This window comes from Cervus elaphus, unplaced genomic scaffold (assembly GCF_910594005.1).
Source record: "Cervus elaphus unplaced genomic scaffold, mCerEla1.1, whole genome shotgun sequence".
In the NCBI taxonomy this organism is placed as follows: domain Eukaryota; kingdom Metazoa; phylum Chordata; class Mammalia; order Artiodactyla; family Cervidae; genus Cervus; species Cervus elaphus.
In genome coordinates this window covers 139,717-150,247 of record NW_025316787.1, presented here as the reverse complement: position 1 = coordinate 150,247, position 10,531 = coordinate 139,717, and the positions used below count along the sequence as shown (strand labels likewise).

Genomic DNA, 10,531 nt, shown 5'->3' with positions numbered 1-10,531 from the left:
GATTTCTTGCCTGAATCATTGCTGCTGCAGTTTTTGCCCATCTCTCAGTAGGCTTAAGAAATTGGGATCTTTCTGCCTGGCGAATCTCGAAGGACTGAAAATGCCCGGAGCCAAAGAATGAGCTCTGAGCATCTCAGCAGAGGAAAACGGCGGCCCTTCCAGCGTCCATGGAGCCGCCCTTTCCTGTTCTGCTGGGAGGCGCGTTGCTGCCCTCTGGTGGCCGGCAGGCAAGGCGTGTTCCCGGGGTTAGGGGGTCCACCTTGTCCCTGGAATAGCAGCTTTGAGTTCTCAGGTTAATCAGTGTCTTTTCACTGTCCCTGGAACAAAACAAGCTTGTCCTTGATCTGGAGCCTTGGCCCTTGCTTCTACTTGTCCTCAGAACGCTCTTCTTCCAGTTCAGCAGCCCTTTTCTCATTCTCCAGCCTTTGGGCCAATGTCACTTCCCCAGGGAAGCCCTCCTGGGCTACTTTGTCTGAAACATCTGAAACAGCACCTAACCCCACCCTCCGTCCTTCTCTCTCCCGTTACCTTGCTTGGTTCAAGAGCTTACCTGCTAATTGAAAACATCTGGTTAAATTCTGGGTTTACTGCCTCCCTCCCTCTCCAGAACGTCGGACCCAGGAGAGCTAGGTCTTTGTTACACGCGTCCCTGGACCTCAAGCCATCACACATAGTAGATACACAAAAGGACTTGTTGAAGGAATGGCCAGTGTGTCTCCACAAGAGCGCCTGGGACTGAAGCCGAGCTTCTGGTCCTGAGGAGCTACGGGATGTGGGCAGGGCACGTGCCAACCTCGTGTGGCAGACAACCAGCTGAGGCAGCAGCCTGAGCACCAGCAAGGAGACATGCGCGGTCCCGGGGGTCTTCCTGCCTTCCCTCTGCCCTGCGCTCTGGGGGGGACAGACAGACGGTGTCCCAGGCCTGAACAGCTGCTGCCAGGGGGTGAGGGGGACCGCCTCCCCGGCCCTGGTTGCAGGGACCCTGGTCCACAGCTGTGCGGCGGCTCTAAGGGGGTGGGGTGCGGTGGGCGCGCTGAGGAAGGCGCCCGTTGCCTCCGGACGCAGCCGCCTGCGTGCAGGGATGCGCCTTCCAGAGCAGGAGGTGTCCGGGGAGGGCGCAGGGCAGGAAAGCCGGGGCCAGCGAGGGGCCGTGACTCCTCTGGGACGTCCCCGTTCCGCCCTGACTACTGCACTTAGCCCGAGGCGGGGCTGGTCTGGAGCCCGCGCGGAGGCGAGGGCTGCTGCCGGCCTAGGAGCCTGGCTGCCGTCTGAGCGCGGGCGGCCGGCGGGGCTGAGCTCTGTCCGTGGGCGCGCAGAGCTGGGGTCCGGACGGTCAGCAGCATCTGCTCTTGGGCTGGTCTTCCGGTGAGAGCTTGATGGAGTCTGTGAGGTAACTCTCTAAGATGCTTCGATACCTTGACAGAGCCCGACTGGCCAGCATCTCGAAGGCTTGTACCACGTTGATGTCATTCTTGGCATTGACTTCAAAATAGGGAATATCCTTCTCTTTACACCAGCCTTGGGCTACCTCTTGCGGAACCTGCCGGTCTGCCAGATCGATCTTGTTCCCGAGCACCACCATGGGGTAGGACTGCTGCATTGGAATGGTTTTGGCCAGAACATCACCCCTCCAGGTTTCCAGGGCTTCAAAGGACTCCAGGCCAGTGACATCAAAAGCCAGGACACAGCCATCAGAGCCTTTGTAGAATGTAGACACCATGGAGCGGAATCGCTCCTGGCCGCCTGTGTCCCAGATCTGTAGCTTCAAGGTTGTGTCATCCAGTATGATAATCTTGGAGAGGATGCTGGCCCCCAGTGTGGTCTGATAGTCTTCGTAAAACGTCTTATGCACATATCGGTGGAGGAGGGAGGTCTTTCCAACACCCAGGGCTCCAATGATGATGAGCTTGAGGTCCACCTTCTTCCGAGGATTCATGGAGGGGCTTCAGAATCTCTGGTGTTGCTGGAACAGACAAGAGCCAGGAAAAGCTTCCAGAGCCTTTTCAGCCTCCGATGGCAGGTGGGGGGTTTTCTCTGAGTCTGGGGGGCTCCTCTTAGAACAGCAGTCTCAGCTAGATCAGAGGAAAAAGGCTTTGGGAGCAAACTTGTTGAGGCCAAGTCACTTCCTTCTGAGTTTTCCTCCTCTCTCTTTATGCACAAACTTGGGAAAGTTGCAAAAGAGGCTGGGCCGGTGTGACCTCAGCCGTGTGGGTGGAGTGGGTGGGGAGGATGGAAAGCTGGGCTCCCAGCAGACTCCACATTAAAGTTTTTAAATAGTGAAGCATACCAGAGTTTTTAATAACAGAATTTGATTCAGCAAATATTATCTGATCCTTTGCTACATGTTTCCTCAGTACATTTTAAAAATCTATGTGGAATTCAAGTGCTGTTTTCCACCTGATATCTACTAGCTTGCATGGGACTTGTTAAGTTACTTGGGGGATCCTAGTTTTGTCTATTAGCATGTATTCTTGTTATTATCGTGCATCCCATGGTTGTTTCCTTATTGCTTCAGCAAGAATTACATTCAGTTGTTCAGTTTCTAAATGACCTAATTAGCAGCAGTTTTTCAATTTTTTTTCTTTAGAATTCTCTTAGTCTACAGTTGGACTCCCTCTCTATTACTCTCTTTTCCTCCCTGAGTTTTACTCAACATTCTGCTAATGAGTTCACATTCCACTCTTGTCCCTCCATGGATTGTTGCCCATGCGTTTGGAGACTTCCTTGCCTTAATTATTGGGGGAAAAATCTCTTCTTGGTCTTTCCTTGCTAGACATTGCTGGCTCTGAGTTTCTAGCTCTTACCTCTGATGTGTCTTTGTTTTTCACATAAAGAGAGATCATAAAGCAGAGAGAAGCCCTGAAGACCATATAATTTTATGGATGATCAAACTTTGGCCAGAGAGCCAAGTGACTTATTCAAAGAACTACAGTTAGTGGCAGAATCAGGGCCAGAATCCATATCTCCAAACTAAGAAGTTCTGGTTTCACTATAGTAATGAATTCACTCTCAGACCACATCAAACTAATGCAGGTAGGCTAACTGATACTTGATCAACCCGTTCTATTTACAATTAATTAATAAATTTTCGTTATATCTCAATTAGATTCTCAGTCTTGGACTACAACAGGGGGAAAATAAGAGAAAAAAGAGAAGTAGAGTGAGTTCATAAGCTGTGAGGTGTACAGCAGCAGTTCATAATATTTATTATTGCTTAGGGTTTTGATGAATGCTTTTGAGCTTCTCATTACTTTATTCAAGAAATATTTACTGAGTATCTACTCTGTGCATATCTGTGTGTATGTGTGAACACATACACACATAAACACAATTTCCTTAGATCTTCTTTTAGGGAGCCACTGTGTGAATGGTGTCAATATCCTCATAAATATCTTATAATACATACAAGTTTCATACCCATAGCAATATACCAAAAATTAGTTGCTTTTTGGGGGAAATGCACACTGTGATTCCTTATAGATAGTTTACCTTCATAATTATTCCCATGTCTCCAATTCTTAGAATCATCTAATTCTTGTATTTCATAGTGGAGGAACTCAGACTCAAACATCTTCAAAGGCCACATAGTTATGGTAATTGAGTGAAGTAGGTGGAGACCTGGAGACAGAGGCAGTGTTGAGACTACAAGTCCTGTTTGAAGGGGCAGCTGCCACTCCATGTCAGGTGATTTTTGTCATGTGGGAAATCAAGGGCTAGTACTTCTAGAACTTCTGTATTTCTAAGAGAGGTTGGAAATATTTCTTTATATGAAATCTCCTGATTTTTATAATGTTGGTGACTAATCAAAAACATTTAAAACCTCTGCATTGGCCAAATGAAACATGTGTACCTAATTAAAATCCTGGACATATAGTTTGCCCTAGCACCCTTTGCGTGCCTTCTCCATTTGCAGAGACAAATTGCAAGATCCAAGCTTCCAAGCCACAGGACTCTCTCGTTTCTAAGAATTCTGGAAGTGAGAGCTCAAGGGAAATAGTCCTAACTCACTGACCTCTGGAGTGGTCAAACAACCCACCCACTGATTTGCTTGGTCAGTTCCCACTTAATGCCACTGAGAGAATAAAAATCCCTTTCTAGAGAAAATGCAGGGAAAAGTGTTGTTCCTTTTGCAGAGATCAAAATAAGGGCTATCTTGCTTTTATTCAAACTATAGTAATTATTCTAGAAATTAAAATGTAGTATTGGTATGCATGCTACCCAATGGGTGTGTTTGATGTTTGGCCCTACATGGGTCATGCGAACGCAAATCTATACATGGCATCTTGAATCCTATTTCTCCAAACTCAATAATTAGTGTCTGATATTAGCTCCAACTTCTCAGTTCAAGGTCCTCACTAGTCTCCTAAACTTCAAATCTAATTGCCTGTCTTATTTCATTTTCTCATTTGTCAAATATTTATAGACTGCCTCCTAGGTGTCAGATATGATTTAAACACTAAAGATATATGACAGTTAATCACATAGACATGGTCTATTCACCCACAAAGCTTACTCTCTGTGAAGCCTAGGGAGACAATAGTCATGTAAACAAATGAATAAATAACACAGTTTCAAGCAGTGATAATTGTTATGAAGAAAGTAAAATGGGGAAATGGGATAGGAGTGATTGAGGAAAGGCTGTACTGCACAGTCATTTGGATTGAGACCTGAATGGTGAGAAGGTGACAGCAATGCAAAGATATGGGGGAAGAGGGCTTCAATCAAGGGAAACATCTGGTGCAAAAGCCTGTCACAGGACTGGACTTGAAGCATTTAAGGATCAGAAAGTCAACCTGTGGCTGGAAAGTCTAAGCTGACTTCTTTCCAGTATTTGCCCGTTTGTAATCCTGGTTTCGACAAAACTTGCCTAGTTCTATTTATCAGCTACCTTTGCTGGTTCTCTCCAAGGTCCTGATGAGGGATTGTGTCCTTCTTTGGAGAGTTTATCCACTACTAAAACCTTATTTATTACCTCAGTGTTGTCTTCACCTGAGTATATGTACTAACTTATGAATTCAGGTAAATTTTCTATGCATGGAAATGGCAAGAAGACTTGCCATATTTACAGATTTCTTCTCTCTGGAACCCAGAAACCATATGAAATAGTTGAGAAAGATAATGTCCTGAACTAAAGCAGTGGCTGGGATAGAATCATCAGTACCTGGTAGCCCACTAGACATGTCTGTGTGGATGTGGATCTATGTAATGCGAGTGAGGGGGCACACTAAGGGAGAATGACTCCAAAGTGTCAGACTTGAGTCAATGGTAGATGACAAGTGCTACTCACTGAGATTCAGAAAACAGGAGGAGAAGTAGGCTTAATTTGGATGAAGGTGGGTAGGTGAATACAGGTAATGGAAGGTAAGAAAGAGTGGAGAGTTAAGAAGGAATTCCTGAATCTGAACAGCAGGTAGTCTCTTTCTGCCATCTTAGACTGGAACTTCAAATAAATATTGCCAAGTAAGAATGATTACAATGGGAAAACAGGTCTGTAATATAATTGAATGCCATTAGTTTTCTATATTCTGATAAAATAATTTTACAAGGAGTACATCAAAGCTGTATATTGTCACCTGCTTGTTTAGCTTATGTGCAGAGTACATCATGTGAAATGCTGGGCTGGATGAAGCACAAGCTGGAATCAGGATTGCTGGAAGAAATATCAATAACCTAAAATATGCAGATGGCACCACCCTTATGGCAGAAAGCGAAGAGAAACTAAAGAGCCTCCTGATGAAAGTGAAAGAGAAGAGTAAAAAAGCAGGCTTAAAACTCAACATTAAAAAAACTAAGATCATGGCATCCAGTCCCATTACTTCATAGTAAGTAGATGGGGAAACAATAGAAACAGTGAGAGACTTTATTTTTGGGGAATCCAAAATCACTGCGGATGGTGACTGCAGCCATGCAATTAAAAGACGCTTACTCCATGGGAGGGAAGTTATGACCAACCTAGACAATATATTAAAAAGCAGAGACTTACTTTACCAACAAAGGTCCATTTAGTCAAAGCTATGGTTTTTCCAGTAGTCATGTATGGATGTGAGAGTTGGATCATAAAGAAAGCTGAGTGCCAAAGAATTGATGCTTTTGAACTGTGGTGTTGGAGAAGACCCTTGAGAGTCCCTTGGACTGCAAGGAGATCCAACCAGTCCATCCTGAAGGAAATCAGTCCTGAATATTCATTGGAAGGAGTGATGTTGAAGCTGAAACTCCAATTCTTTGGTCACCTGATGCAAAGAACTGACTTATTTGAAAAGACCCTGCTGCTGGGAAAAATTGAAGGCAAGAGGAGAAGGGGATGACAGAGAATGAGATGGTTGGATGGCATCACCGACTCTATGGGCATGAGTTTGAGCAAGCTCTGGGAGTTGGTGATGGACTGGGAGGCCTGGCGTGCTGCAGTCCATGGTGCTGCAAAGAGCTGGACATGACTGAATGACTGAACTAACTGACTGAATTTTACAAGCTGATCTAGAAACTCACCCATTAATGATGGAATTGCTTCCATTAAATCAGAATGCTACAAACCATGTAAGTTAAAAGTTGAGGCAATTCCCTAGGAAATTCAGGCTAGAGCTGTTTGATGTCAATCCAGTGTTACCTTCATCCAACTAAGTATATTTGATTAACATAATCCTAAATATATTCCTTGATTTTAGAGAACTGGAGCAAAGTGGCAGACATGGCATCATTATATCCTGGCTAATATTCACTAATCACTAAACAAAACTTATTGGGTACTAACAATGTGCCAGACATTATGCTGGGTGCTGGGGATGCAACAATGAGTAAGACATAGCTCTTGCACAAAAATGACAAACAAACCATACCTAGGCTGACCTTCGCACAGAGACTCTTTTTTGTAACTGATGGATACTGTCTTTTAAGTGGTATGTTATGAATCAAGGCTATATGGGGCCAATTTGTACTTACTCTTTTATTCTTAAAGCTAATTGCAAATTCTCATCTCAGCACAGAGCCCTGTGATGCCAAGAGACTCATTGTAGTTCACTGGGGAGAGGAAAGAATTCTAGTAGTGGTCAAGATCTGCTGCGTTTATTATTTTAAGAGTTTGTTCCACTTGGAAATAGTTTTCCTAGTTATTATTTATGAGTCCTCTCACCTGGTCTTCCGACAAACCTGCTTGCGGGCATACATTCTGGCATTTTGATGGAATGGGTTTATTTCCTTTACCCTGGACACCAGGTGCTGCTGGCTAAAAACAGCAGAGGACTGAATCTCTTCTCTTAAGGGTCCTGGCAGCTCTGTGGCAATTCGGCCACCGAGCTATCTAGGCTCTATTATTTCCATTCTGATGGGCTTTCCTCCCTAGTGGTGTGTGTATGTGTGTGTATGAGAGAGAAGTGGGAGCAGGGGAGAGAGAGAGAATATGTTTCATTGTCCCTGTTCTCAAATGGAGTTGACCTTCTCAGTTGTCTCACAGCATTTTCTGGAAATAAAACAGGACAAAAATGTGACTGTATCTAGAAAAAATGAATTGTGACATTTAAAAATATCACTAATTGTGCAGTAGTTTGAGCATTCTTTGGCATTGCCTTTCTTTGGGATTGGAATGAAAATTGACCTTTTCCAGTCCTGTGGCCACTGTTGAATGTTCCAAATTTGCTGGCATGTTGAGTGCAGCACTTTCACAGCATCATCTTTCAGGATTTGAAATAGCATATGAGAGATGGGATAATCTACTGGTTAAAACCCCCACTTTTTTTATTTGGCTTTTGCTGGTGTGATTTCAGGTGAATTACTAAATCTCTTCGAGCCACAATTTCTTTGTCTGTGAAAAGATAATAACTTAATCTGCTTCATATGTTACTGTGAGGGTTGAATAACTTATTTAGGTAAAGCACTTAGCCTGGTGTCTGGCAAATGGAAAATGTTAACTTAATCAAGTATTTATTCTCCTTATCCCTTCCCTGCCCAAGAGGACCTTATAGCTCTTTACAAATGCAGTTATACAGAAATGACCACCTTCATCCTCCCATGACCCACTGAAATCAAAAACAGTTGCAAAATGGAGAGACCTCATGTACCCAAGAAAACAAGCTGTTGAAGGACCAGGATTTTAATTCTGATGCTTTGGTCAGTTGGCTGGATGACCTTGGACAGACTCTTTGTTTACAGTTATATTAACATTTCTGCAATATTTGGGTGGAGAAGCTAAGGACCTGACTCCCCCCCCCCCCCGCCCCAGGTAATAGAAATGCTCATGTCTCCCCTATGCCCTTTAAAATCAACCAATCAATCAATATCCATCCAAATATTTCAATAAAAGACTTTCTCTTTTTGGTCCTAGTCAACCTCCTTAAAAGGTTATCTGCATTAATTTTTCTCCACCTTTCCACCTGCATTTATTTCTTAGCAAGGCATGGCAATCTGCCCTTGGCCTCCTAACCATCATTACACCAGCTCTGGTTAAAACTACCTCTTCATTAACAAAAGCAAATGGTTATCTTTTGATCCTCATCTTGCTTAATTTTTGACCACAAAAAGAAGAAGGCAAATGACCTTAAGGTGTGGGAAATACATTTTGAAGTTTGAGTCCAGACAAACTGAGTCTCAATGCTGAAATCGCAATTGCCATTTAAAGGGCCTTTGTTCTGCTGAAAGCATCCCATATTCAGAATCAAAATGTGAATTATTCAAGTAATCAAGGAAACTGGGTCTACTAAAGTACCTTACCATGACATCAGACACCAAAAGTGAAATCTGATGACAGGGAAATGATTAGAGCACAAAGCAATCTGTTGCTTTGTTCTGATTTTGAAATGATGATGGTAAAGTAGGCACCTGCTGCTATGTGTACCTGATGGGTCCTAATACATTTCAGACCACTGTCTAGTCATTCTGCCATGTTCAATCACAATGTATTTGTCTGGTGTCATATACCATTAAGACCTTCTTCTTTGTTAAGGAGCCTCTCCAAAGATCCAAGCAAAATGTTAAAGATGATAATTTGCCTTACAGCAGACATCTTCAGTGGTTAATTTCAGGCACACAGGTATGTGGGTGCGGGCAATATTTTTGGTTAGGAAAAATTTTCCAAGCCCTCTGGACCACCACCCCCTTCCTTTCTTTTCACCTCCCCTTGGAGTTGACTGCATTTTAATGGGGCATTTGGTGAAGCTGCTACCCTGAGCTGAGTCAGATTGTTGCAGAGAAAGTTTATCATTCTCAGGATTGCTGTCAGGATGATTAAATAGAGCTGTTGTGCAATAGGTCCTAACCCACAGCAGCAATGAAGAGGAGTAAACACTGCACTGGGAATCGGGAACTGGTCTAGTCTGGTTCGGTGACTCTGGGCAAGTCTCTTCCACTCTGTTAGCCTGGGTAGTGTCACCTATAAAAGGTGGGCTGACCTAGATAACTGACTCTAAAGTCAGTTTTAAAAATTTCTCTTTCAACTCTATAGTTCTCCGAATTTCTTTAAACCAGTTTTACCTTGGTTGATTTTACCACTACTTTGCAAAGTGATTACTTCTTGTCTCTCACCTCTTCACTTACTTTTTGGCTAGTTCACTCAGAGATAACCACAGGAAATATGCATCTCACAAGCAAATAATTTTCTCCTTTGGAAACATCTATGCTGTGCTCACTGTGGAGCAATTAATTACATGGTAAATCTGGGATGTGTCCAGAATAGTCACTCTTATAAAACTCTTCAGCCTGAATGTTGGTTGCTCACTGATACTTGTATGAAATGCCAATTTGGTGGCAAGGTTTGAAACCAGACAACTCTACTAAATAACCAGGCTCTGTATGAAATAGGTTATAGTCATCTCATGCTTCCACTCTGATAATTACTCTAAAGATTTTCAAATCCTAAGACTGATGAAACTTTTTACATTTTTTTTTCTTGTTCCTGTTCCCCAGACTCAAGCTGATAGACAGCCAGAGCCTGGAAGCAATAATGACTCATTATTTAAACATTATTATGTCAATAATAATCATACCCTCTTTCTTGGGGCTCAAGCACTAATATAAAGACTTTTTTTCTTTTAAAGACTCACAACCAGAAATACTGTGAAATTTCAGAATGTTAAGGATAAAAAGAATATCCCTAAAAATGTCCCAATAGTGTTAACATAAAATACAGGACAGCTAGTTAGCATTGAAGTTCAAATAGACAATAAGTAATATTTTAGAATAAGTATGTTTCTAGAATTTCCTTGTTTATCTGAAATGCAAACTTAGTTGTATATCTTACATATTTACTTGCTAGATGTGGCAGTGCTGTTTTTCAGAGTAAAACCAGATCACCCAAACATCCCACAATTAGCAGTGGATGGTAATAGGCAATTTGACTGATGTTTTCAAAATTCAGAGACATTAAAACTCTCAAGTTATAGTCACAACCTACCCAAGATATCAATGAAGGGATAAATGAAAACTGAAACTGAAAACTGAAAATATGAAGACTATGAAAATGTGTGAAAAATATGAAGAATATGAAAACATGTGAAAAATATCAAGAATATGAAAAAGTGTGAAAAATATGAAGAATATGAAAATG

The 10,531-nt window shown here is 42.7% G+C and overlaps 1 protein-coding gene across 2 annotated transcripts; it reads right to left on the bottom strand.

Moving 5' to 3' along the window:
- Positions 1-674: 674 nt before the first annotated feature.
- LOC122691409 (ras-related protein Rab-7b-like) lies at positions 675-2,220 on the bottom strand. 2 transcript variants are annotated; one of them, XM_043897973.1, is made up of 2 exons: positions 1,536-2,219; positions 675-1,415 (listed from the first exon to the last, which is right to left on the bottom strand). In XM_043897973.1, exons 1-2 carry the CDS (start codon positions 1,934-1,936, stop codon positions 1,334-1,336), a joined length of 483 nt encoding a protein of 160 aa, XP_043753908.1. In that variant the 5' UTR covers positions 1,937-2,219; the 3' UTR covers positions 675-1,333. The 2 variants fall into 2 exon arrangements, with proteins under 2 accessions (XP_043753908.1, XP_043753907.1); XM_043897972.1 differs by having other exon boundaries at positions 675-2,220.
- Between the last annotated feature and the right edge of the window lie 8,311 nt (positions 2,221-10,531).